Genomic DNA, 26633 nt, shown 5'->3' with positions numbered 1-26633 from the left:
GGTAACAGTAGTCAGATAATTAAAACCACTCTATTTATATTTTATGGTAATAAATAGTTTCTCAAAGCTTTGAATGAAGTTATTTAAAACATTTCTGACTTCACCTCACAGTTCAAATTAAAAGAACATTTAGGCTTGACGTCAATAATGAAACGCGCGCCTTAAATTAATGGAAACTTTAAATATTTAATTTAAATACCTGTTCTTGACAATAATTTAATAAATAAAATGCTAATGAATCAACGATCGTCACAAAGTTTCGTGACTAATATCAATTTGTGTTTACACTATTACAAAATAATTGAAAGAGGCTGACGTTATCGTAGAAAAATTATTTTTATCACCATTATCTCTTTCACCTGTATTCGACTGATAAAAACAACGAGTATTAGTGACAATGAACAAACTTATAGTAGTATAGTTTGGTGTTAAATAATTGAATATTTATAGTTTAATTATGAATAAGTGCGTATTGTTTATAATCCTCAATTTTATGATCATAAGAAACGTGCTCTCTGAAAACCATGGTTTATATGAAGAATATTCGATAAGTATGTTTTTTATAGACGTAGTTTAATTAACTCATAAGCCCAAATATTACATTCAGGTACTTAAGGTATATAAAACAATAATTTAATTCTCCTTATCCAAATACGATCGTTAAATTTGAGGTACTACTGTAAATTGAATTATTATATTTTTTGTTCTATTCGTGTTACAATGAATAACAAAATTTGTTGATTATAGTTATTTACTTCTGATACGAATTATCCAACAAGGTGAGGCGGTTTATCAGTGAATTGTAATGTTTTCTTTGGTTGATAGAAATACGAACATAATAAAACCATAAAGAATGAATTTTCAAACATTTTTACCCCCAATAGTTCAGGTAAATAGATTAAATTCGCCTTAAAGTAATAATAATCCTAAACATGTGATACAAATTAAATTTTAAATATGAAAGGCTTAATTTCAACCTTCAAAAGTATGTATTTGTACAAAAAATATTCATTTACATGTGCAAATCATAGTCCTTATTTTAATTAATTATTGTAGCTTGAGAGAACTTTTTTAATCAAAATACATCAATAGGAACGAAAACTACATCCATTTTCAATGTTTTAAATTTGAGAAGGATTTGAAGTGATTTACTACCTCAAAATTGAAATAAAAATTGTTTCGCAATATAACGGTGTGACTGACAGATAAACAATCAACGAAGAAAAGTAAAGAAAATCATGTAAATAATTTTCTTAATACTTAAATATTATTTGAGTACGTTTATTAAACAATTCTAAATTTTCACTCATGATTTTTTATGGAAATGGATTAAAAAATATACTTACATTTATGTTATTATTCAAAGTAGTTCCAAATTATTAGATGTAGTGTTTTGATTGCATTGGTATTACATTGGGGCTTATTATTTTTATTTAGACTCCTAAAATCTTCTTGAGATGCTGAGCTTTAGCTCTCATACCATTTTATTGGTGGTCTGTCTAGTGACATTTGTGTGATTGGTTGCTTGTTTTTGTCTCTTAAGTTTTCCGGCATTCTTTCAACTTGATCTCTCCTACCTCTATGAAGTTTACTCCATTAAATGTTTATATCGTTTTCATTCCAGTTGTCCTCATTATTCTTTTTATTGTTGACGTTTCGGATCTTCTTTCCGTTGTTTATTGAGAATAGTTCTCACACGTTTTTTGTAGATTCTTAAGTATCCGCTGAACCTTGGTACCTTTATCGATTAAGCTCTCGTTTTCTCTATCAAATCCCTGTCGCTCAATATTGCAACTCCAAGGTAATTTAAGCAACAAGTAAGTAAACTGTGATATCTCTGTTTTAGATAGTTACACAAGATGTAGAGTGGACAGTGATTGTATGAAAATGAGTGATAATTCATTTTGTTTTGATAACGATGCGGATAAAGTGGGTTTTTGCAAATGTAGAGAAGGATATGATATGGTTAGCAGAAATAAAACATTTTTCGCTTGTCTAGGCCGTAAGTATTTGTTATAAGCATTAGTTTGATTACCATCAAATGATTATTTTTTCATTTAATCATTTTATAAGTGATATTACCAAAGTCTTTTGTCGTTTTCAATTATTAAAGTGACACATTAAACTAAACGGAAATAATGATTTGAAGGACAATGCTTTCCAGGAAAATATGGCAGTCGATTTTATTGTTATATAAAATCACATATTTCATATTAAAAAGATGTGCACAATGACAATAAATATTATAAAGACTTAACTATAAAACTTTATTATTTTAGAAATCCTGATAACGTAGAAGTAGAAAATTATTTCTAAGTAGTTCTAAAGAGTTAAAAAATGAATCTCAAAGGCTTTTGATATACATTAGCATGTGAACCTTTTAAATAAATTTAGATCGTACAGTTTGTCGTTCTCACTTCTTGGCTGGCTCAGTAGCTTTCTCAAAAACCGATCGATCTAGGTCGGTATCGATGGACACACCTCAGAAAGGTTGGAGATTAACACTGGTGTTCTCCAGTGTTGACGATCTACTACTAATTACAAACCCAGTCTATACCTTCGACGACAATAGCACACTGATGTCGTTCAAATCAACCGCTCCGATAAACTCGGCTACCGCCAAAATACATAGGCAGCGTTAGATAATCACCATTAATGCTAATCTTGAAAATATTCTGGAACGGAATGGAAGTACATAATACGATTGATTTAATACAACAAGACCCAGGCTGCTATTTTTAACAAGAAACTGGAACTGCAGCTCAGGTTTTGGTTCTATCTGGACATAAAGTATCACCTTCACCGCAAATTCGCTAGTTGGGGGTTGATTTAGTCAAGGCTGCTTCACAAAAACTTGGAGCCCTCTTCAAGACCAAAAAGCTATATACCCCGCAACAGTTTCCAATCCTCTACAAGGCCCAGATTCGTCCATCTATAGAAGATTGCTCGCATATTTGGAGCTGCAGCTCCCAAGCATACCCTGAAGAGGCTCGCCTCAATACAGAAGAGAGCAGTTCGGCTTATAGGCGCCCCAGGGTTGACCAGAGACTTTCTGAGCACCTATTTGTCATAGAATGTTATATCCAGAGAATCATAGTCAAATAGGAAGTCATCTAAACTATCTCAATTTAGTTTATATCAAGATCATTCGAGAATTCTTATTTTGAATTTGCAGCTAACATACAATTTCCTTTTTCATTTTATAATGATCGTAGTTTATTGTAGAATCGATATATTATCCCTATTATTTTCCTCTTTCCTGGTTAAACTCTTACTAGCGAAAGCCAGGATTAGGATTAAGAAGGTTATTCTTTTTTTCGCTAAAGCTTGACATTTGCTATATCACTGTAAGTAATATTATATCCTGGAAGTGTTTTAAAGAGCTTACTAGACTATTTTATATCCTCCGGTTTACTATAAAAGCGGGCAAGCCAGTAGAGATCGAGATTACCGATTTCTGTCAATCCTTTATATCAAGAACAAACAATAAAACACCAGTATTTTCAATTACCAACCAACTAGTAATCAACTTCCATCACAAACGTTTCTAGCTGCTGGATTTGGAGAAACTTGTGAGAAAAACATGCAATGCCAACTTATATTAACGGAAAATTCGGAATGCTATGAATCAACTTGTAGATGTAAAGATGGATCCCATTTATACAAAGACGGCAGATGCTATGTATCAGTACGTAAGTATTATTGAAATTGAAAATATTTTGCTGAAATTGGTCTTTTCATCAGACAATCCACCATTCCAATACACTTCGATGATCACACACTAATTATTATTATGTTATTTAATAATTATATTCATACAGATTCTGTTAAAATAACAATCAAAAATGGACCATATTTATAATAATCTAATATTCGATCGAATGGACAACTACTATGAAACTAAATAATTTCGATAGTTAAATATATATTTTTTAGTTTTGGATGATTATTGCAGTAGTGACGGTAACTGCTGGATGATGGATAACAAATTTGGTAATTGCGTTTATGGAAAATGCATTTGTCCATTTGATAAACAAGTACCCAATACTGAGAAAAATGACTGCATAGAAGGTAGAAACCTTGGGGAGTCCTGTGATAATGATAATCAATGTATTTTAGTTGAAAATACGCAATGTAGAGTAACATGCAGATGTGCGACAGGATTTGTATTATCACGTGATGAAACAAGATGCTTGCGAGGTTAGTTTGTGTTTTTATTGCTCAAATATAGGAAATGAAACTTCTGGACATTAAAGATTCCATAATTTGCATGTAATTCCAATGCAACAAATACAAATTGCCCGAAAGTTTCATAGTTACAGAATAACAAACGCGTTTAATTATAAGAAAAATTTCTTTAACCATCGAAACAGCCAAGGACCATATTCTATTCACATGTAAGAAACTTATAATTAGATCCAATTTATAATAACACACCATTATAAATATTGTAATTTAGTCGAATATTGCATAACAAAACATTTATTTTTAATTGTTTGGATATTTATACAAGGGTTGCAACCCAAGTTTTAAGATGTGGCAACACTGATGTGAATATGTCAAATATGACACTGCCATCATGAAAATTGTCACTTTTGATGGTGAATGAACTTAGAACGTGTTGTCATTCGAGTGCTATTTGGGTTGTTCGCATATACTTGAAACATCCATCGTCGTGGAACAACAACAGCAGTGTGCAGATAAACCAAACATTGTCGTACATTGCTATAGGATGAATTTCATAAGGGACATTCTGCCTGAAAACATCGATGTCATATGGCATACCGTGAGATTGAGGCATACTTAGGCATTAGTGCTTCAAAAGATGTCTATAAGATCGTGACATGCGATGAATCATGGATCTACGCATATGAATCTGAAACTAAACAACAATCAACTTTATGGGTTTGGCTCTTCTTGAGGGACGAGCCAAATCCAACAAAAGTTGCTCGCGCACTTCGAAGCGAATGGTGGCCTGACTTTTCGAATAAATTGGATATGTCGCCTCCGATACATTGGAGCAATGTAAAATGGTCAATTCTGAATGGTACACCAGCATTTGTTTGCCATAAGTGTTCGAAAAATTTAGAAAAACCAATCTTCAAACATCGAGTTAATGGGTCTTCCGCCATGCAGTGATTGTTTGGCATCCAATGACTCCTTCTTATCACCATTACCGCAGTTCAAAAATAAATTACGAGGTCAACGTTTTTCTACACCTGACCTCAATCGGAATGTGAAAAATGCTTCGAAAATTGTAACTTATACAAAAGTATAAAAGAAACTATTTTGAGAAACAATAAAGCCATATTCAATTATAAATACGAGTATTTGTCTATCTCAAAACTTAAGTATCAACCCTCGTACAAAATTTGGCAATCAGGTACAAAAAATTAAAATAGCCAGATTCAACAAAGATGTTGAACAAATTATTTTAAACATCTTAAAGTAACTCTATTGAATTTAAATCAGGTCTGCTCGGTATCTATTCTAACATTTGCAAGAAAATCTTTGCAATGTTAAGCTTTTTATTACCGTGCATGAAAAGGTGTGAAGGTTACTGTCTTCTATAAATGGCGCAAACGGATTCACTTAATCTTTCATAATGTTTACAAGATAGAAGTCTGTATTTGAAAAGCGTGTAGAAATAGGAAATCAGTTTTGTAGGTGCCTCAAAACATACTCCATCAAGAACATTTTTGGTCAAACACCAAAAGACTCTTTTGGAAAAATAGTACCATAAGAAAATCTTTCTTCAGTTCTGTGCCATACGTAACTACCATAATCTAGAGATTTTAGGCTCACTTGTGTTTCTTCTGTAAGCAACACTAGCTTCCAGTCATATAATTCACATAATCTCTAGTGAATCTTATTCTGTGTGATCTAAAGTAAATAGCGGTTCAGTAGAAGGCATTCTACTAACCAATCCAAGTTATTAAACAGACTTCTCATCGACTTGTATAGACGATTTGAATTATTTTATAATTCTTTTGGGACACACTGTATATATTTCATCTGCCTGGATAAAATAATAATAATTTGACGTTCTGAAATGTATATTTTTGGACTCTCCTTCCTAATTTTGTTGATACTGTGAATTTTTTTATAGAAATGATACATTGACTTGAAGTACATCACAATCACCCGATATCTCTTACTTTCTTTTATATGCAATCGTGAATATTACATTTGTAACAAAGTTAAGTATGATTATTTATTCAATACTGTTTCATACTATTTCAGCTGCAACAAGATTTTTTGATTATTGCGAAGAAAATGAGCAATGTAGTGCTTACCTGCAAGGTAGTACGTGTATCTCTAATAACTGTACATGTTCCGAAGGTTTTCATAATTGGAATACCCAATGTGTTCGATCTGCTGGACTAGGTGGTTACTGTTCTGGTATTGAAGAGTGTATTCCTGATCCAAAATTCTCAAATGTAATAAATTGTATCGACGGAAACTGTCAATGTTTACCTGGCTCTTTTGATGAACAATTGGGCTGTAATAGAGCGGTATCCCAGCAGGCTGGGTATATTTTTATATTTATTTTAAGTAGTAGTGTTCTCAAATTTCTATGACCTAATATATATTTTTGTAGTTACTTCTGTTTTCACTCAATTGATAATACCTACCTACCTATGAATTACAATTATTAAACCTTTCCAATGTAATTTTAAGAATGAGAATAATCAAACAGTTTCAGCGAAGAAATAAAAAAAAATTTATCTCATTTGCAATAGTAGACTCAAAATTCCTTCATACCAGGGTAAAGGGATACAAAACATAATCTAGTACAGTGAAGTCTCGATAATCCGAAATGATTGGGACCGGATTCATTTCAGATTAACGAATATTTCGGATTAATTACCAAAATTCATATACTTAAATACATCATATAAATTACATAACCTGGTACAGTATAAAGCGATAAGGACAGTTTGCTTCATTTTATAAAATCTTAAACTAACCAATTATTTGTATAAAGTGCCTAACAAGAAACCGAAAGTTTTCAAGAAAGTTTTTACAGGAAAAGTAAAAGTAGTTTTCTCTTTTAGGGTATCACATTCAAAATAGAGTACAGTACATACCAGTATCGTACTGTAGCAGACATTAAATTCATCAGATATCACTGAATAGTATTTATATATCTTTTCTCAAATTATTTTCCACAAATTTCCAAACATATTTAATTTAATAAAACACTATTCTAGTTGACGAACTCAAGATACGGTTTGTATTATGAGTACAGTGTACTAAGAAGTTGCATTAGCGTTTGTTTGGCAATCCTGAAAGAGGTTTTTTTGCATTAAGTTGGAGAGAGAATCACCTAACGGAACAAAAAGTCCTTATTCTGCTGGCGCGCTATTTCCTGCATTCCGTCTGCAATCTGTGTCAATGTGAGTGGTTTTTTCTACCGTTTCTTTGACTCTGTGAATGTAGTGAAATGGCTCCGAAACGGAAATATATTTCGGGTACATCACAAGGTAAACTTAAATTGCTAAAACGCTTAGACAATGGTGAAAGTTCCAATTGGCTGTTGAGTTTGGACTGGGGAATTCCACAATCACTGACTGGAAGAAAAACCGATCAAAAATAGAACAGTTTTGTATTTCTTCAACGAGAAAGTGTCTTGAATCTCGCCAAACAGTAAAAACTACACCATTAGAGAAACTTGACAGTGCTCTGTTTGTTTCGTTTGGTTGGGCCCATTATCAAAGAAAAAGCTCTACAATTAAATCAATTAATGAATGGTGGCGATTCTTTTTCTGTTAGTACAGTCTGACTTCATTGTTTTAAGAATCGTCATGGTATACGAGAATTAGCCATTACTGGAGAGCGCCTATCGTCTAATGAGGCTACTGCAACTGAATATTTAAGTACATTTGCGACACCGCAGCAAATATATAATCCTGATGAGAATGGCCTCAGCCAATAAAAATTTTGGCTGGTAAAGAAGAAAAAAGTGCACCAGGTTTCAAAAACGCAAAGAAAGATTAACGGTTTTAACCTGTACTAATACTGCAGGAACTCATAAACTTCCTCTTATGGTAATCGAAAAATCAGCAAAACCAAGGGCATTAAAGAACCTAAATGTAAATGCCTTACCTGATACCTTGATACCAAATTTATTCCCGAAGTCACTCGATTTTGGGAAGAAAATGGCTTGCCCATTCGTGCTGTACTTTTTCTCGACAATGACACTTCACATTCCTCGGACAACGAGTTAGTTTGTGGAGAAATAAAGGCCATTTTCTCGCTAACCAACGTGACTCCTTTGATCCAGACCATGGATCAACATATACTGCAGCATCTTAAGCTCTCGTACAATAAAAAGTTATTGAGACGAATCCTTGAAGATGAAACACTGTATTATTTGAAAAGCTCATAATGATAGTAAATGTCAAAGACGTAATTTATTGGGTTGCAGAATCATGGGAATCTACAAATGAAAACCTGTTGAAAAAATCCTGGAGCAAAACTTTGACCAAGCCTAAATTCTAAAGAAACCCCAAATCAACAAGCAGACAGAAACAATGTTGTACAGGTGCAGGAACTATTACAACTATGAGGACGCTAATAAATGATGTGAAAGAGTGGCTACAAGCTGACGATAACAATCATGAAATTTTATATGATCAGCAGATTGTTGATATTTTTCTTAAAGAACCAGGCAACGTGTCAAATATAAGAGCGAAGGTGAAGCTGACGTCGACAGTGAGCGGAGGGTATACCACTCGGACACCACGATACCACCTTTGATACGTTGAACAAGAGTCCACCTCGGCCCCAGCGGATACGTTGTTCCAGAGAAGTTGGCGTAACTTTGTCGCAACAGAGAGGTCTTCGTTTCTTCGTCAAAAAACTGTAGCGGACTTTTTTAAACCAGTATAGTTTAGAATATTGTTCTCTTTTGTTCATTACACTTTACTGTATTCGAAAGATACTGTAACTCTCATCAATACACTAATCATTTTTATTCTTTCTTCGTTGTTTCATTCTTAAAAATATCCATATTTCGGTTTCGGATTAGGCGGACTTTTGGATTAGCGAAGTTCGGGACTCCAGTGTATATTTACAATAATAATAGCATAAATAACATTGTACTATTACTCATAATTTCAATTCTAAGAATTAAGATTGTAATAGTGATAATAGATTGCTGAATTATACTATCGATTAAAATTGTAGAACTCACACAAGAGGTTAAAATGTTATAGAAATCATAGATATGTCAATTAATGTACTGCTGGATTATACCATAGATAACACTTTTGTCCCTACACACTATTTTAATCTTAGAAGGTTGGATTCTAATAGTAATCAATAGATATGTCGACTATATGTAATTGCTGAATAAACATTTTAAATCATTGGAGTTATCCATTAGACAAAAGGCTACTCAATTCTTTTCATGAGTTATTTCTTGATTCATAACTCTTTCATAGCGTTATTTACATACACAAGATTTGTTTATATACCTTATTTTCATAAGAAGAAAATTACATGCAATGTATTTAAAATCCAGACCAGCTATTTTAGTATTTAGAATAAGGAACACAGGGAGGGAGCGTGAGTGTGACACTGCACTTAATAAAATTAGAATTATTGTCTGAAGAACTTGTAGTCTTTGATTAATAAAACTGTGTATAAAATTATAAACAAGAGTCTTATTACAATAGACGACAGTTAGTTTGGTAGACTAAGTTTAGTTAGTATCAACCGATAGCGGAAACGAACTACAATTATAAATATTTGCAGCTTTCATCCAAGGTCAAATTGTTGCGCTAGATTCGGATTGCAATAAAAGTGAAAAAAATTCTCGTGCAGTTTAAACTAAAATTTAAATAAAAGTTTTCTTCAGTCATGTCATTAATTAGCAGTATTGAAACCATTCAACCCCAAATTAAGTGATATATCTTGGTTTAGGCAGTTAGTCTAAATGTGATGATGTAAAGGAAGACGGTATTTCTTCTATATTGCTATTACTTTTATAAATATTGCTATAAATAACTTTATCAAAAGCTCTTAATTTGACTCTAACAGGGTGGCTAAATTCTATAACTGATGAAAATTTAAAACTGCATTTTAAAATAAAATTGGAACTTTCTGTTGACAATGGTTGTTTATTAGTCGACAATATAGTCATAATTTCAAAACGGTTACAAGCTGATTTTCTTAGTTTATGTCATGAGCAGCACATTGGTATTGTTATAGCCAAAATGCTAATAAGATCATATTGTTGGTAGCCTGGAATAAACGAAGAGGGAAGTTCATAAATCTGGGTGTCAGCAAATGCATAACTTCACAAATCAAGGTGTACTTCTTCCATGGCCCACTGGCCTAACCTAACCCACTACACCTCATAACTTATACATAATAAATATCGATTTTTTTGAAATTAAACAGTTTTACTTTTTTGATATTAGTCAAGTAACACTGAAGGAGGCACAAATATTAAAGAATTGATTTTGAAATTATAGCAAATATTTTCAGTTTTTGGGTTATCTGTTCCACTATTCTCAGATAACGGACCGCCTTCCAGAAATTCTTAAGAGTTGACATCTTTTTGTCATTCTATTGGTTCATTAAGTTCTATTAAGTTCATTAGAATATCTCCTAAACATCCTCAGAGTAATGGATTAGGAGAAAAGGGTGTCCAAACAGTCAAAAAAGGATTAAAAAAAGCAATATTTTTTTTGAAGGGGAAAGTCAAATGAGTGAAAATACAATTTTGAATCGCTTAGAAAACATTCTAGTTCCACAGGGTTTTGTCTCCATAAAAGCCAATTTTTAAAATTGGTACTAAAACAAGAAACAGTTTGTTAAAGCGTTTGTCCAAAACGCAAAAACATCTTCAGCTTAACATCCTTGGAAAAATTGAGTTATTCTCTGAAAATGAAGAGGTCTTTGTAAAAAATGAATATAATAGGTTGTGGCAAGAAGGTAAAATAGTTGCATGAATTACAACTCATATTTGGTGCAAACTATATACTTGTACAACATAAAGGTCGATTCACACATATCCGTGCTGTGAAATAACGTGAAAAAAAATATCGGCTGACGAAGTTCTTTGTAAACTAAAGGGGGAAATACGGTGCGTGTCCAAATATGAACGGCATCGTGAAAACTTGGGAGTCTTTCATATTGTAAAGAACTGGTCGTTCCCGAACCAACTTGTTGAGAAGCAGCTCGTCGTTCATTTTACAAAAATGAGGTACAGTGAATGAAAATGAAAATTGTTTTGAAGTATTATCCTAATCCGAGTGTGTCTTTTGCTCCAAATGTATACTTAAATAATAAACCGACTTTATCAAATGATAATACCAAAGAAGACAATTATTAGAGTCAAAGTCACCAACAGTGTGGGAAAAAATTTTAGTGGAATAAATATCGATAAGAAACAAGGTACTTCTTCAGGTATGCCGAGTAGTAGTCGGAGTATGACAATGCACGTAATAAAATTAGAGTTACTGTCTGAAAAACATGTGAAGTCTTTATTAAATAAAGTGTATAAAGTTCTAAACAAGTCTTATTACAATAAACGACATTACATTATATTAGGTTTAGCCAAGGATGGGACAAATAAAGTTTCACCATTTTCCACCCAAAAATAAATAGCTTCATTGATGATCTAATAAAAAGTTGTTTTTCTTTGTATTTTACAAAAATATTAGTTTTGTTACGTTACTCCTTCCTTCCTAAGTTATACATAACTTGAATAAAGCTGCATGTTACAATTTTTATATTTCCTTGTAAATTCTATAACTGGTAACTGAAAAACGCGAAAAGAGAAACATCAAAATTTGATTAATTGACTGTTTTCATAATAACAAAAAACAAGTGTTATTTTTCTAATTAAAATTGTGTCACCTCTACGTTATATATGGTAACAAATATACACATTCGATAATTTATTGGAGAACAATTTAAAAATAAAAAAATGTTCATTTATAAAGAATTTTGTAAGGATGGATCAATAATTAAGACGGTGACAAAAGTTTCCTATTATAATTTTATTTTATCAGCCTATACATAAATATAATTTTAAGTACACTAATACTATTACAGGTAAAATTGTATATTTGGTTGCCGAACTCCTTGATGAATCTGAAACAATTGGAACTTTATTGAAATAATGAGTTTGTTCATATAATCTGCTACTTTTAACAAATTCTTCTACAATAAACAGTCTTCTAGTTTTAAGTTCAATATATATATATATATATATATATATATATATATATATATATATATATATATATATATATATATATACATATATTATTGTGACTTGACATATATTTTTCAAGTTTAAATTTATGATAGAATATTGTGAGGTAAAAATTTTTTTATATACAAATAGGTTTGATAATAATGGGAGATCAATTCACACCTACATCATAGTCAATTCCTGCGTCTTCAAATTACGGATAATCTAACCTAAGAAGGCAGAACTCAACCAATCTAAACGAATTATGAATTTATGTCATTTAGTGTCACCTGTTTGTGTGTGATCAAATCTAACAAGTTCATGTTGATTGGCCTCTCCTTACAGTTACTATATCTTCTCTTCTTAGATCAAAGGCTATCTTTAAAACTATAAAACATGAATGAATTTCTTTATCGTTGAAAAGATTTTTCTTAGAAAGCTATTCAGAGAATTATATGTGATAAGTGGAAAAAGATTATTTGACGTGTTCAAGTAAAGATTGAAACCAAAATGTAGAATATAGACATTGTCATTGATGTGCAGGTTGTGCCCCTTATTATAAATATTGATGACAATGGAAGCTCAATGTCATCTGATGGGCAATAAGAAAATATGTTGAGGTAAAAAATGAAGATTTTATTTTAATGTTTCAATACACATATTTTAAATTTTTAAATGGACGTGTTCCATATTTTGGCCGTTCACCTTTCACATTTAAATTGTATATTTATGTATTAATAATTGTGCATAATTATTTATAATTTATATTATTAATCTGCTGTATTAATCCGCAATTTATTTCTTCTTTCGTCATATTACATGCTCGGCGTTTAAACTCTAATCACGTGAACTATGTGAATATATTTTGATTTACTATTTTTCTCCGATAAAGTATAATACATTAACAAGACTAAAAAGTAAAAAATAATATATTTAAAAAAAAATAAAACTAAAAAGTAAAAAATAACGACAAGATAGAGGTCGTGCTGAACAAGGTTGCTATGTTTATTTTCTGAAGTTGTTAATAATGGAGTTGAAAAAAAATTTGGGCGTTTTATGAGAGTACATAACACAACATATACTATTCTTGAAAGAGAAAAATATTTAAGCGCCCTGATACTATTATAATGAACTCTATTATTAGACAAATTTCTAACGTCATACTTGCCAACCTTGATCGCCACGACCCCTATCATATCCTTATTTTTTTTACCTTATAGTGTATATTGAACCTCTATAAGTGTGATTGTTAAAAACAACTTTTTTATAATATGTTTTTAATGTCTTTCACATCAACTACCACAGGCATTTTCTATGTATTAATTTTCATTTAAGTTGATAATGAAACTTTGAATTTCCCCTTCTATTAAAAGTATACACCCTTTATGATACAATTCATTCAATTTTCTAAAATAAAGACAAATAATTCCATTATATAAATGGTGGTAGAGGTTGTACTGTCTTATTTGTTATTTTTTTAATCAAAATAACACAAGACTATATTATTGTCGACATTAGTAATTTATTCATCGCCTATTTGCTTCTGTAAATCAAAAAAACTATAGATGATGGTCAATTAAATTTTACTTTCACGTTAATACTGGAAATGATTCTTTCTAGGCGTGTAATAAAGAATGATAAATTTTATTAAGGTCACATGTTAAAACTGTTGAGTAAACTTCAGTATATTTAAATGTAGTTAAATAGTGGTATGTCAGAATTAGAAAGAAAAGATATGGAAGTATCATAAATCACACAAAGAATGTTGCTATTGCATTGAATATAGCATATCATATAATACTTACGTGAACATTCTGTATTGTCTTCGTTAGGCACGAGATGAGTTTTACATTCGCAGATTTGTTGCTGTTTACAGTAAGCGCCATCTATACAATGTTCATCATACTGACATTTTTGGCCAATAACTAAAAAAAATCTTGTGTCAATTTTTGTGCAGTATAAGCTGTTATAAGTTGTTAAGTGTGGACAATTAAAAACTTTACACGTACACGAAGACTATGGTATGAAAAAAATTGCGTTATAGTAAAATTGCCACGGCGGAACAAACCCCGTATACTTTGGAGAGTACATTTTTCATAATAAATGTTTGATAGTATAGCCATAGATAGTGTGATTATTGTGTAGACAGCAAGAGATAGTGAACAGGGGATCATATTTCTGATATTGGTCGAAGATGAAAGCTTGTTGTACTTATCTGATGTTCATAGTTGTATTCAATTTGTTTGGGATTTATTTTCTTGATTTCAGTGTTATAATTCAAAGTTATCATTAGGTAAAGGTGCAATTATTGTCGATTAAGTTGTTTGAAATGATTGAAGTGAGAAGTAGAAAAATTATGTTTGAAAAATTTTCTAATACATAAATATCAAGTGTTTCCATTTCTTTCTGTTAATAGTGAAACAGAATCACAATATTAATTTCATAATATGCTTCGAATTCTAGATAATCAGAGATTATAATTTGTAATTTCTTCAAAATTCTTAGTAGGTAAAGTGAAAACTTGGTTATTTTAATATAATATTAATAAAAATGCTATTAGTTATGACACTTTATTGTGTTTGTTTGGTATAATTGAAATACGTACATCATTAGTTACCTTGAAGTGTTTCTATATGGAAGTTTTTGTGCATTTTCCATTAGGTTGGAATTTCTGAAACCGTTGGCGATATTCATACTGAATACACTGTTTACATCACCACTACACCAACGATTACACTGTCTGACCAGCGTTTCGATAACCAAGTTATCGTCTTCAGAGTGAAGGTGAACTTGATTATAGAAACGCTCGTCAGACAGTGTAATTCTAAGTGTTGGTGTAGTGGTAGTGTAAGCAGTGGGTTCGGTAGAAAGGCGGTATAGAAAAAAAACTGAATGTTTGGTGTACTGGAATGGTTTCCGAGAAAAAGTTAAAACAGAACTTTCTATAGGTAATTTATTAGTTGTCTTCATTCAATTTCGGCACAGTTTACCTTCAGTCTCTGAAGACGATAACTTGGTCAGACAGTGTAATCGTGAGTGTTGGTATGGTGGTGGTGTAAACAGTGTATTCAGTAAGCATTTATCATGTTTTTTATCAAAGAATCAACGGAATTCATTCATTTCGCACTAACTGAAATAAAACATTGCTGAACTCTTAACTCACTCTGACAAAAAAAATGTACTCAAATGATTTGATAATGAAGATGATATACACTTTCATCTATATCTATTCTATATATTCACTAATAGTTCTGTTATATTTTACTCAAATATTTTCTAGCATTTAACATTAAAATTTAATTAAAAAATATGTCATGTATATGTTTATTATCATAAGTCTTAATACGAAATTAGAATGTGGAGATATCAGTTTAATTTTACTTTTTAATTTTAATTATTTTTATACGCTGCACTAACTAGATAAGTATGAGTATAGTGGTTTTAAACGTTGCCTTGCCAGTAGTGTTCACCATAGTAGAGTGAAACTGTTGTCAGATGTTCTAAGATATTCAAAAAGGGCAAATACTTTGTGCCAGTGGAACAAGACGTGTAAACCGGGCAACAGAGGGTCAAGGTCGTTCCCTAAGGTTATTATCTCTGCTCTGATCTTTCTGAATAAGATAAAACTATGAGGTGCTTTAGTAAAGTATTTTCTTTTCGCCCTCGTAAAACTAATTATCACAAATCATGGTTTACGAAAGGAGCATGTACTTCATCCAAGAATATGAGATCACTGATATTTATCAAAAAATTCACATACAATCGTCACATACCCAATTATATCAATAACAATAAATTATTGTACAGGAAAACTATCAAAACTATTAAACAAAACTACTATAAAAATCGCATCTCTACAGCTAAAATTTCCTTGAAAGAAACTTTGTCTGTTATTGATAATTTGAGGAACAAAACGCTTTCATCAAACACTATTGACCTCGGCCCAGAAGAACCCAACAATTATTCCGTTAACGCCTTTTCCTTAGACCTGGAGGTAGATTTGAGCTTGTGCAAACCTTATTCAGCATTCAAAACAAGACTTCTTGAGGCATTGATGGGTTATCAGCTAATTTGGTTTTAGATTTTCCAGATGTCCCTAGATGTCTGAAAACAGCTATAATTGTTCTCCTGTACAAGGATGGCGAGAAAAATAATACTAGTAACTAATGACTAATGAAAACTCATATATTGCTTTTTCGTTTGAAACATAAAATCTTGGAAGCTCAACAATTTGATCTACTACTTGATTAATGCACTAATAACGCTATGTTTTCTTTTCTTAATACAAAATATACCTCATTTAATAATAAATTTTAATCAGCGTGGATTATCGTGATTTCGCTAATGCCTTCGATTGTGTTCTTGAAATTCTGATTAATAAGCTAGAGTATTAGTGTGTCCAAATTGGTCCTTTTTATTGGTTTGAATCTTACCTTGAATGTAGAAAACCACTAGTACGAGCTAATGTTAAAGTTTCGAGTAATTTACCAGTTGGCAGAGGTGTACCTCAGGATTCAGTTTTAAATTCAATTCTTTTTTTTTAGGTATTCATTAATGATGTCACAGACTTAAGAATTAATGGTAAATTTATTTTATATGCGGATGACACCGGTGTAACCTGAAGTGGTCCAGATATTCAAGCTTTACATTCTACTATGGGCAATGAACTCATTACCATTAAGTACTGGTCTGACGCGAACTAAATCTCAACAATGACTTAATTCGGTCTCCAATTCGATAATGTCGGAACCCTTCAATGTACATGTAGAGACCTTGGCGAAAAAATTATCCTCTGATTGTTTTACCATTCAATCTATGTCGTATGTCGATTCTCGTATTGCTTTAAAACTTACTACTCATTATTCGCATCTTGGTTATAGTTTGCCTTTCTGAGGGTCTCGTATTTTACACCTCTTCAAATCTAGGGGTAATGTGAATTCATATGCACATCGACACATTTAAGAAACATTGCAACCTCATCTGATTCTTTACCTTAAGATACTTCAAAAGGACGATAATGGTCAGCTACATATATCCTTCCGCCACACTTGAATCCATCTCCTAACTAGGTTTTTCAAGATTCTCGGGTTGATTTCAAATGGCATTTATCGGATATAATCGAGAGAAGGTAGAGAAATTTAGAGGCATCCTCAGACGCAGAAACTCAATTAGAGTGAAATTTCAATTTTTCGCATATTACTCATATATTCTAATGAATTCTGATTTAGTTTATGATATTGTTATCTGCCTACAGTTCAATACAAGTCTGAATACCTCACTAAATCTAAAATAATTTTGGTGGTCTGAATTAAAGTCGTAGAGATAACTGATCTTAATCACTTGATATCAAAAGTTATATTCTTTATTTTGAATTTTCAAGAATATATAATCGTAGCTAATAATTGTAGGTACCTTTGTTGGTTACAATTCAGAATTAATACAACACAAAAAAATTAACCATGATTTAGTATATTTTCGATATTTCATCAGACAAAAAAGTTTTATTATTATTTTATGGTCACTCTTCTCATCAAGTACTACGAAATGATATACTATGTTGGTTCAGAAATTATTTCAAACGAATCAACTTTAAAGTTTTCATGTAAATGGAACAGAATTGTATTTATACCCTATACAAACAAGAATTTCATAATATCCAGTGGATTTCTTACAAACGAACAACAATGGAACGAACCCACATGTACTTTGTAATTTATTACAAAAGGTTCTCCAATGAGTGTTCTAAAATATCGGCGGACGGTTTTCAATGTGATTTTGATTTGTAAATCGCTCAATTGATATTTTAAGTTGATAGTAATAGTTGGAAAATATCGTTTTTATTTTCTTATTTCTTAAACCTTTTGATATGTATATGCTTCTAAATGTTCTTGATTTTAGGTCTCTTCTGCTTTAAATTTTTCATCTGTCTCTCAAAAATTATTAAAAAACAACTAATAAGAGACATAAAATCAAAAACATTTAGAAGCATCATTTTTAATTAGATATGGAAGTGGAAATATTGAAAATTGAGTAGTGTGCGCAGATTGAGATTACATTTTTAAAAACATTCAAAAACACTGGGCGCGTTTGTGATTCATTATATTTTCATAATTTGTTTTAGATTGGTTCTATTTTGAAACTGAATGAATAATGCATACATACATTATTGAGAGGAATGGAGAATTTCTAATAGTACCTATATTTCGTAATTTTGCTATCTCTAATTTTGTATTTGGTAAAAAATATTGCATACATACTTCCAACACATTTGTCCCAATATTTGTTTGGCCTATAATAAGGAGATATACATTGACATGTTCTATTTCTACTGCATAAGTACGCCCAGTGTCTACATTCTCCTACGACTGTACATGGATCATTAAGTTCACCTAAAACAGAAAAAATATTCAATGAATACAATATTACTTGAATTACAGCTTCGAATACCCAGATATGTGTTGTATATTACATAAATTTTCATACAGAGGGGAGAATACAAATAAAATAAATTTATTATCTTATTTAGTGCATTATGAAAAATTTCTGAAACACATCAAATTTGAATAATGAATTGACCCTTTTTAACGTGAAAAAAATCTCACCATCCTTCACTATTCTCATCTAAATCAGGATATTTAATTTTATACACAATATACAATATCCTCATTCAGAGAAATCCAATAAGCCAAGATTAGGTAATCGTGCTGCCCATTCTATCGAATTTCTCAATCCTATTTACTGATTTGGATATATATGTTCAAGTTCTACCTTAAGTTGATTATGTGTTGGTTTTCTATTTTGCAGACACTATACGGTAATTGTTTGGTAGGTACCATCCAAAAAGAAGAATGTTATGGTTTTTTAAGAATATCATATGGTATTCTGGTGATTTAATAGATAAGGTAGAGACCTTTCAAATGATATATCACACGCGCATACTTTCCCTCAACATTATGCATCTATTCTAGTTTCTTCACGTCGTACACTTTGGCAAATACAGCCACGCTCATCAATGTGCGTTACTAGATGATGGTAGTAGGGATTAGTACGGTCCCTCAAGCAGGTATACTTGACTACTATTGTCAGTTATACTGTGTCTGTTAGATAGTGAAGAGCACTACGTGGGTACCTAAACAAATCAAAAGTGAAAAGAAGAGTTTTGACTGAACGGAGTAGAGAAATTTTTGCAAATGTAATTTATTTTATGCGCCGGGATGCGTCAGAAAATAAACCTATAAGGAACATTCAAAAATTTCAAAAACGTGTTGGCATTGCCACAGGTGTCAGTGTCCATATTATTTCAAATATTGAAAAGGAGGTAAGGCAAATATAAAATGGGGAATCTTCATTATTTTCTACTCCAAACAAAAAAAGAAAAATATCAAAACCCAACATCTCCTGAATAATTGAAGAATTTTACTTAACATATATATTTTTCTGGGATACAGAATTTAGTACTTTGATTATTTACCGTACTAGTTCACCAAGCCCATATTACCCTCTTTGTCATCCGAATACTTTCTCATTTTAACTTCGTGCCTCTCGTCCTTTTCTCGACATTCCCTCCTGTATTTGCCAAACTGTACATAGATATACATTTTTTACCTGCCAACATTTTGTGTTAATTTTCTAGAAGTTTTTATGGAGGTAGAAGAAATAATGAAAAAGTGGAAAGAGTTGTACAGAACATCAAATAAGGACAGTAAACGGTAAGACGTAAGAGCATCAGAATTTCTCATGTGTCTGAGAAAAAGAGGAACAGATTGAATGACAAAACTTGAAGAAACATGGGAGAAAAGACAGATGTCAAGAGAACCAGATTTTAGAAATAAAACAAAGCAAAAGCGATAGAAAAAATAATTTAAGAAATAGCTGACGTGGTATGGAATAATGTAAAGTTGAATCAGGAACAAAATCATGGACTTTGATAAAATTATTGAGAAACAAAATCGAAACCAAGAAAGAAATAATGGTACTGACATCAAAAAGACGAAAATTTTTAGAGTGTTTGATACCTATGACAAAAGGCAAGCCTCTTGTAATTTAACCAACAATTAAAGGAGGAAAAACATTAAAAGAAAATATCCAGGTTTTTGTTAAAGGATTGATGACCGATTACTGTTGGACTTTATATTATGTGAATCAGATTCCAAGCTATATAATAATTATTTTCTTCATACCTCAGTCCAAAGTACGTTCTTTCGTCCCTAGTAGCATGGATGAAAGTTCAACATTTACTCCCTGTAGAAAGTACACGCACGTCCTCCATAACAGCGGGAGGAAAAAATTTCTCATGTATAATTACACTCGTAACTAGGGACTATTTATTCTGTTGCTATGACAAATTGTTAATTGCTGTCATTAGTATTGCTACCTCTAACCTTAATAAATAATTATCAATATCATGCTTCATAGACTACGAAAAAGCTTTCGATAAAGTTCAACATCACAAACTTATGCAGCTCCTTAAAAAATTGGATTTGGACGAAAAAGACATTCGTTGTATCGAAAATCTGTACTGGCACCAAAAAGCGCAAGTCAAAGTAAATCATGGTCTAACTGAGCAATTTCGGATTCGCAGAGGAGTACGTCAAGGTTGTATATTGTCGCCGCTCCTGTTTAATATATACTCTGAATCCATCTTTTGAGAGTCACTTGAAGATAGAGACATTGGGATCAAAGTCAATGGAGTCTGGGTCAACAACATACGTTACGCCGATGACACAGTACTGATTACAGATAATATAGCTGACCTACAACAACTAATTAATATAGTAGGCGGACATAGCCAAAACATGATTATCACTAGGGAAGCGAATACGTATACGTATACGCGAAAACCTATAGAACGGGTAGAAAAATTTAAATATCTAGGAACATGGCTCTATGAAGAATGGTCGTCGGACGGTGAAATAAAATGCCAAATTGAACAAGCTCGAAGTACATTCATAAAATTTAAAAATATATTTACATGTACCGACTTAGATCTTGATCTTAGACTGAGACTTGTGCGGTGCTACGTTTGGTCAGTGCTTCTTTACGGGATGGAGGGTTGTACCCTTAAGGTGAAAAACATCAACAATTAGAGGCATTCGAAATGTGGGTATATCGTAGAATCCCGAAGATACCATGGACTGCCAAAGCGAGGAATGAGGATATTCTCAGGCGTATCAATAAAGACCGTGAACTCTTTAACATCGTGAAGAAACGAAAGATTGCATATCTTGACCATATAATGCGAGGCCATAAATATCAATTCCTTCAGCTGATAGTCGAGGGCAAGGTTGAATGTAAGAGAGGATTGGGACGAAAGAGGATGTCATGGTTACGAAACGTGAGGCAGTGGACGGGTATACAAGATATTCAGACATTGATCCATCCCGCTAGAGATAGAGAAGCCATGAAAAATGTGGTCGCGAACATCCAATAATGGATAAGCATTAAAAGAAGATATCATAAAAAGTGAAATTAATAACGTACTTTCGACCGGCTATGAAGAAAAATCGTATACACTACACGGGCCGAAAGTTAAAATCTCGATCCTGCGCATTATGACGAGCAGGGTCGAAAATTTAACTTTCGGCCCTTGTAGTGTAATATACTATTGTGTATCAAGTACTACATTTTCTGCCGATGAAAAATTAATCATTTGAGGGAGGAATAGTATATTACACTACAAGGACCGAAAGTTAAATTTTAGGCACTGCTCATCATGATGAGCTGTTATGGTGCGTGTACTTTCTACAGGGAGTAAATGTTAAACTTTCGTCCCTGTTACTAGGGACAAAAGAACGTGCTTTCGACTGAGGTATGAAGAAAAATCACTTTACTCCCATCTTATAAATATTATTTTTCCGTCTCCCTCCTACAGATACAGTATAACGTACAGGTACGTTATTTTCATACTTGCATCCCACATATGATTAATTTGTGGTAATTATTTATACTAATGTTAAGCGTGCAATTTTGAGCAGTGATTATTTAAATACCACTATAAGGGAGAGCTGGAGACAACTCAGTTTTCGTGACATTTTCATTAAGAACATTATTATTCCTCAATTTCAGTGACTCCCATAATTTGGTTCTAAATTTTGCGCTTTTGTATAAGACATTGCTGCACATATATCCTTCAGCGATATTCATTGACTTCAAACCTTCGTGTTCTTTCACAGCAAGAATGTCTCCTCCAGTCTGCTCTATAGCAGACTTTGCTCCCTACAATGAGGCCAGGAATTGTATACTTTGGATAGAGGCAGGCGAAAAAATGGTTTGTTTAACATTTGTTCATTTCTGAATTGAACTTTACAAGTAATAATTGGTCGTTGCTAATCAAAAATTGTGAAGTAATTAATTTATTGCATAATTCGAAACAGAATTCTGCAAAACGACACATACATTTATAGCATGAACCTACATCTCTGGAAATATGAGATGAGACAAAAATTACGGTGAAAGAATTTTCATGGCCGCAATTATTCTAGCTGCATCTATTTCAACTAGTATATCTCATACCATGTTTTGGACTACATCTCGAACGTATTATGTTTTTACAAATTACATATTCAAGTTTTTATATATTTTCTCTTAAATTTATTATTTCGTTGATTATGACTGATGCAATAGTTGCTTCTGTGTTTTACACACTTCCAAGTCTTCAAATATATTGATTGCCTGTCTACATTCTATTTTATTCGAAAAGTTTAATAATATTTTTGTCTCGATTTCAAAAACCACTTCTTTATCTTTAATGAGTACCAGATGAAGAACCAGTAAATATTAATAAATTCCTGGTGTAACTATTTTTCTAAAATCAATTTATTTATCATCATCAATCATTTTAACGTTTTCTATCACAATTAGTTCTGTTTCCTCCCAAATGAATGGATAATACGAGTTTCCACATAAATAAATTTACAAAATTTCCTTTAAATAAAATTTTAAAGGAAACTACGAGTATATTATAAAATATTCTTAAAGAATATGAGCAATTTTTTTAGTACAACATATAAAAATAGTAGTTAAATAGATATATATCAGTAGCTATGAAGAATAATTTCACCAAAAGTTTACTAAAATTTACTGAAAGCGCTACCTCTGGTACGCGTTGTAGATGAACGAAAAAGTTTTGAAATTTTGGACTCCAAAATATATAAATTTTCTAGAAATACACTGTCTACCGCTACTGCACGACTACTTAAAATTACACGGTATAACCAGTGTTTTGATAACTAACTTATCATCTTCAGAGACCAAAGGTAAACTTTTCATCTTGATGGTTGCTTAATTTTGATTACAATCGATTTCGTTTAAAGCATTTTTGCAAGGAAATATATGCAAGGAATTCCTTGATAAACAGATAGTAACCAAGGGATAAATCCTAAATCTATTCATTATAAATCTGCGATAAAAAAATAGTAATGAATTGTTGTTTCATTTTAACTGTTTTCTTATCTCGGTTTTCTAACGTGTAACAACTATTCATTTGTATCAATGTCCTCATAGATATACATAATTATGTGCGAACTTCCTGTTGCGAAATTATGGTTGATGTCTATCACTGAATAGAATGTTACAGGATGCTTCTAGATAATATTTGTATTTAGTTTACACGGAACAATATTCTGTAATAATATTTTCTCCAATTAAACCAAAAAAATCTGTATACAAGCAAAATTTTCAGTTCTGAATATTATCGATTACACACAGTACCCTCTAAAATTGAATAATTACTCCTACTGTCATCGTTATAAAAAAGAAATTTATCTGTCCAGATTCAGTTTTCTTATTTGGTTATCATGTGTTTGAACATTTAATCCACGCTTTGGGTGAATACATCAGCAATAGATTGTTGTAATAAAACTCTGAAGGGTCTTCTATCTCAATATTTGTAATGAGTAAAAAAAAGTCGCATTCGCAGCTAATTTTATATTTTCTTCTTATCTTCTCCCTATGCCTTTGTAGGCATCGAATATTACATATATTTCCTCAATGCTTTCCTGTCCCTGGTAAGTTTTCTATTTCCATTGTCTTCTTGGTCATAATCTTCGCTTCAACTTTTGTTTTACCATCTCCATTATTTTCTAGGTAAATCTTTGTTGGCCCTTTTCTTCTTCTTAACATATCCTTCAGGCGTCGGATTCAGACTCCATGTAATCTTCCTCTTATTCCTCCTAGGCTTTCCAGTCCATGACGAGTACTTTTGTTCCTTCTAGACATTTTCCTTCATGATTTCACTACTTTTCTTATTTTGTTGGCTCATTCTCGTTAAGTATACATACCAACTGAATTATTCCTTTTTCAAGTTAATTATGTTCCTTTTCCTTCATTTTCTTCATATGTTTGTTCCCAAGTTCTTGTTGCATATGTATTGATAGATACGACATTATTTATTTTTTTTTTCAAGTTACATTTGGTAGTGGTACAGGATATAGGAATGGAATGATATTTCATTCAATAAGAGTTACTATACTTTCGAACCACTTTTCGAAAACATTGGCGTTCTTATCTTAATTCTTGCTTTCCGAAATTATTATATCATCCATCTTATGTAGGAATTAAAATTTATGGAGGCTACTTATAATATGGTTAGTTTTCATAATCGAGGATATGTCTTTGACAATTTGTTTGTTTCAGTTGTTGGTATTTGGTATATTAGAGCGATAATTATTTTTTAAAAGCTTCCTTATATTTTTTATTTGTATTTGTTTCATTAGTGTTAGTTACTTTATACTTGGGTTAACTACAAAGAGTTTCGTGTACCGACTAAACCATTTCCTGTTCTCACGGGACTAAGAAATAAGTTGTTTGACACTGAGTGTTCACATTTCATATATAGTATAAGTCTAATTCATTTCATTTTCAGTATAATTCTAATTGCAATACTTTTGAAAAAAGGACCGGATTCATTAATTAATAATTACTATCACAATTTTTTATATACAAAGTGGGTTTCTTGTATGCAACGCCTTATATGGGAAACGGCTTGGACGATTTATATGAGTTTTTGTGTTGCGGCCGGTATTATAGTGGTATTTACATTGTTGTCAGATCCTTCATTTTTCCGGAAAAACAATGAACTTTGTTGTTATTTTAAATGGATCATTCTCGAAATCTTTAAGAAATACTCATTATTTTTCATCACATGTTCCCTATACCTAAATGCCATAGTTTCGGAGTTACAGCTACATTTGCGTTATTTCCGCCGCAGTTGAAATAATACATTTAGGTGGCTATTACTGCTACAATAATAAATTTGACGTTTCAATAAATTATCATTGTTAAAGTAAAGTCACAATGGATCGTTTATCTAAAAAAGAACGATTATATAACTTGACGATATTAGAATATGGAGAGAATATTACATGAAAAATAATCAATATTTCTTAAGAATTTCTAAAATAACAAAATATATAGGGAGATCCACTTGAAATAACAAAGTTTATTAGTTTTCCGGAAAAAGGAAAGATCCGACAACAATGTAGATACCACCATAATACCGGCCGAACCACAAGAATTTATAAAAATCGTATGTTTCCGAGATAATTGAGGCGTTCCGTACAGAACACTCGCTCTGTATAATATAATGTTGTGTCCCAAATCAAAGATATTCCGACGTCGACATAAGAAATGGTAAAACTGTGACTTCAATGACAGGTTGTACAAAGGTAAATACATAACTGAAAAATATGAAATTCTAGCCCGCACTCATTACAAGAAGCATCAAATTGGAAAATGTCAAATAATTGGACATCTTATATCTATAATATACAGACCTGTCATCCATATAGCAAAATACTGTAGATAAAATAGAAAGACTATACATGAAATGGGAACATGAGAAAAAACAGTATATCAATATCCAAGAAATATTTTACGAAGCAGATATCTAATCTTACAAATTAACAACCTCCCAGAAATTACTAGAAGATGATTATGATAAAAAAGCTGCAGTTATTTAAACAAATTTTGATCATTGGTCATACATGAACAACTATTATTAGAAAAACGGGTTTGTGAAAATTAGAGAGAGGTATAGTCTCTATTATTGATTTTTGAACATATAAAAATCCATGCTGGATAACAGAATTGTAAGAAATCAAGTTATAAGACTAATATTCTTTGACAAAATTCTTAATGAATTATCATTATTTGTAATTGTTGCAAGACAAATTGGAATTTCTAGAGCCGTTAGTGACCTACATCATGAATACATTGCTTACACTACCACTACACCAATCCTTACAATTACACTGTCCCACGCGCATTTTGATGGCCAAATGTAGCGTCTTCAGAGACTGGAATGGGTAATACGTTTTATAATCAGTACGCAAGTACATTTAATTGCAATTTTAATTTCAAGCACATATTCTTGCTGTTAGAGACAAGAAGAATTATTTCCTAGGCTTACTACCTAGACTAG

At 31.7% G+C, this 26633-nt stretch overlaps 2 protein-coding genes across 6 annotated transcripts in view; one reads left to right on the top strand and one right to left on the bottom strand.

Moving 5' to 3' along the window:
- Positions 1 to 304: 304 nt before the first annotated feature.
- LOC130448594 (signal peptide, CUB and EGF-like domain-containing protein 3) lies at positions 305 to 6717 on the top strand. The gene is made up of 6 exons (XM_056786018.1): positions 305 to 551; positions 1847 to 2002; positions 3552 to 3692; positions 3937 to 4200; positions 6244 to 6555; positions 6602 to 6717. The coding sequence occupies exons 1-6, from the start codon at positions 458 to 460 to the stop codon at positions 6643 to 6645; spliced, it is 1011 nt and encodes a 336-aa protein (XP_056641996.1). The 5' UTR covers positions 305 to 457; the 3' UTR covers positions 6646 to 6717.
- A 5285-nt stretch (positions 6718 to 12002) lies between these two features.
- The window catches only part of LOC130448859 (uncharacterized), a 56352-nt gene continuing 41721 nt past the window's right edge, over positions 12003 to 26633 (bottom strand). For 3 of the 5 annotated variants that reach the window (XM_056786406.1, XM_056786403.1, XM_056786404.1), the window contains exons 4-6: positions 18472 to 18603; positions 14020 to 14139; positions 12003 to 12126 (exon numbers count right to left, since the gene is read on the bottom strand). In XM_056786406.1, the coding sequence (XP_056642384.1) occupies positions 12026 to 12126; positions 14020 to 14139; positions 18472 to 18603 (353 nt within the window). In that variant the 3' untranslated portion in view covers positions 12003 to 12025. The remainder of the gene's footprint in view (positions 12127 to 14019; positions 14140 to 18471; positions 18604 to 26633) is intronic. The other 2 variants (XM_056786408.1, XM_056786407.1) reach the window with 1 other exon arrangement.

Source organism: Diorhabda sublineata, chromosome 9 (assembly GCF_026230105.1).
Source record: "Diorhabda sublineata isolate icDioSubl1.1 chromosome 9, icDioSubl1.1, whole genome shotgun sequence".
Classification (NCBI taxonomy): domain Eukaryota; kingdom Metazoa; phylum Arthropoda; class Insecta; order Coleoptera; family Chrysomelidae; genus Diorhabda; species Diorhabda sublineata.
This window is presented reverse-complemented; position numbering and strand designations above follow the sequence as displayed.

Bases quoted from the DNA above. Each gene is read 5' to 3' on its own strand.
- LOC130448594 (XM_056786018.1), top strand. From the start codon at position 458: ATGAATAAGTGCGTATTGTTTATAATCCTCAATTTTATGATCATAAGA. The intron at 3,693-3,936 runs GTAAGTATTATT...TATATTTTTTAG, and splicing joins CAGATGCTATGTATCAGTAC to TTTTGGATGATTATTGCAGT. The intron at 4,201-6,243 runs GTTAGTTTGTGT...ATACTATTTCAG, and splicing joins TGAAACAAGATGCTTGCGAG to CTGCAACAAGATTTTTTGAT.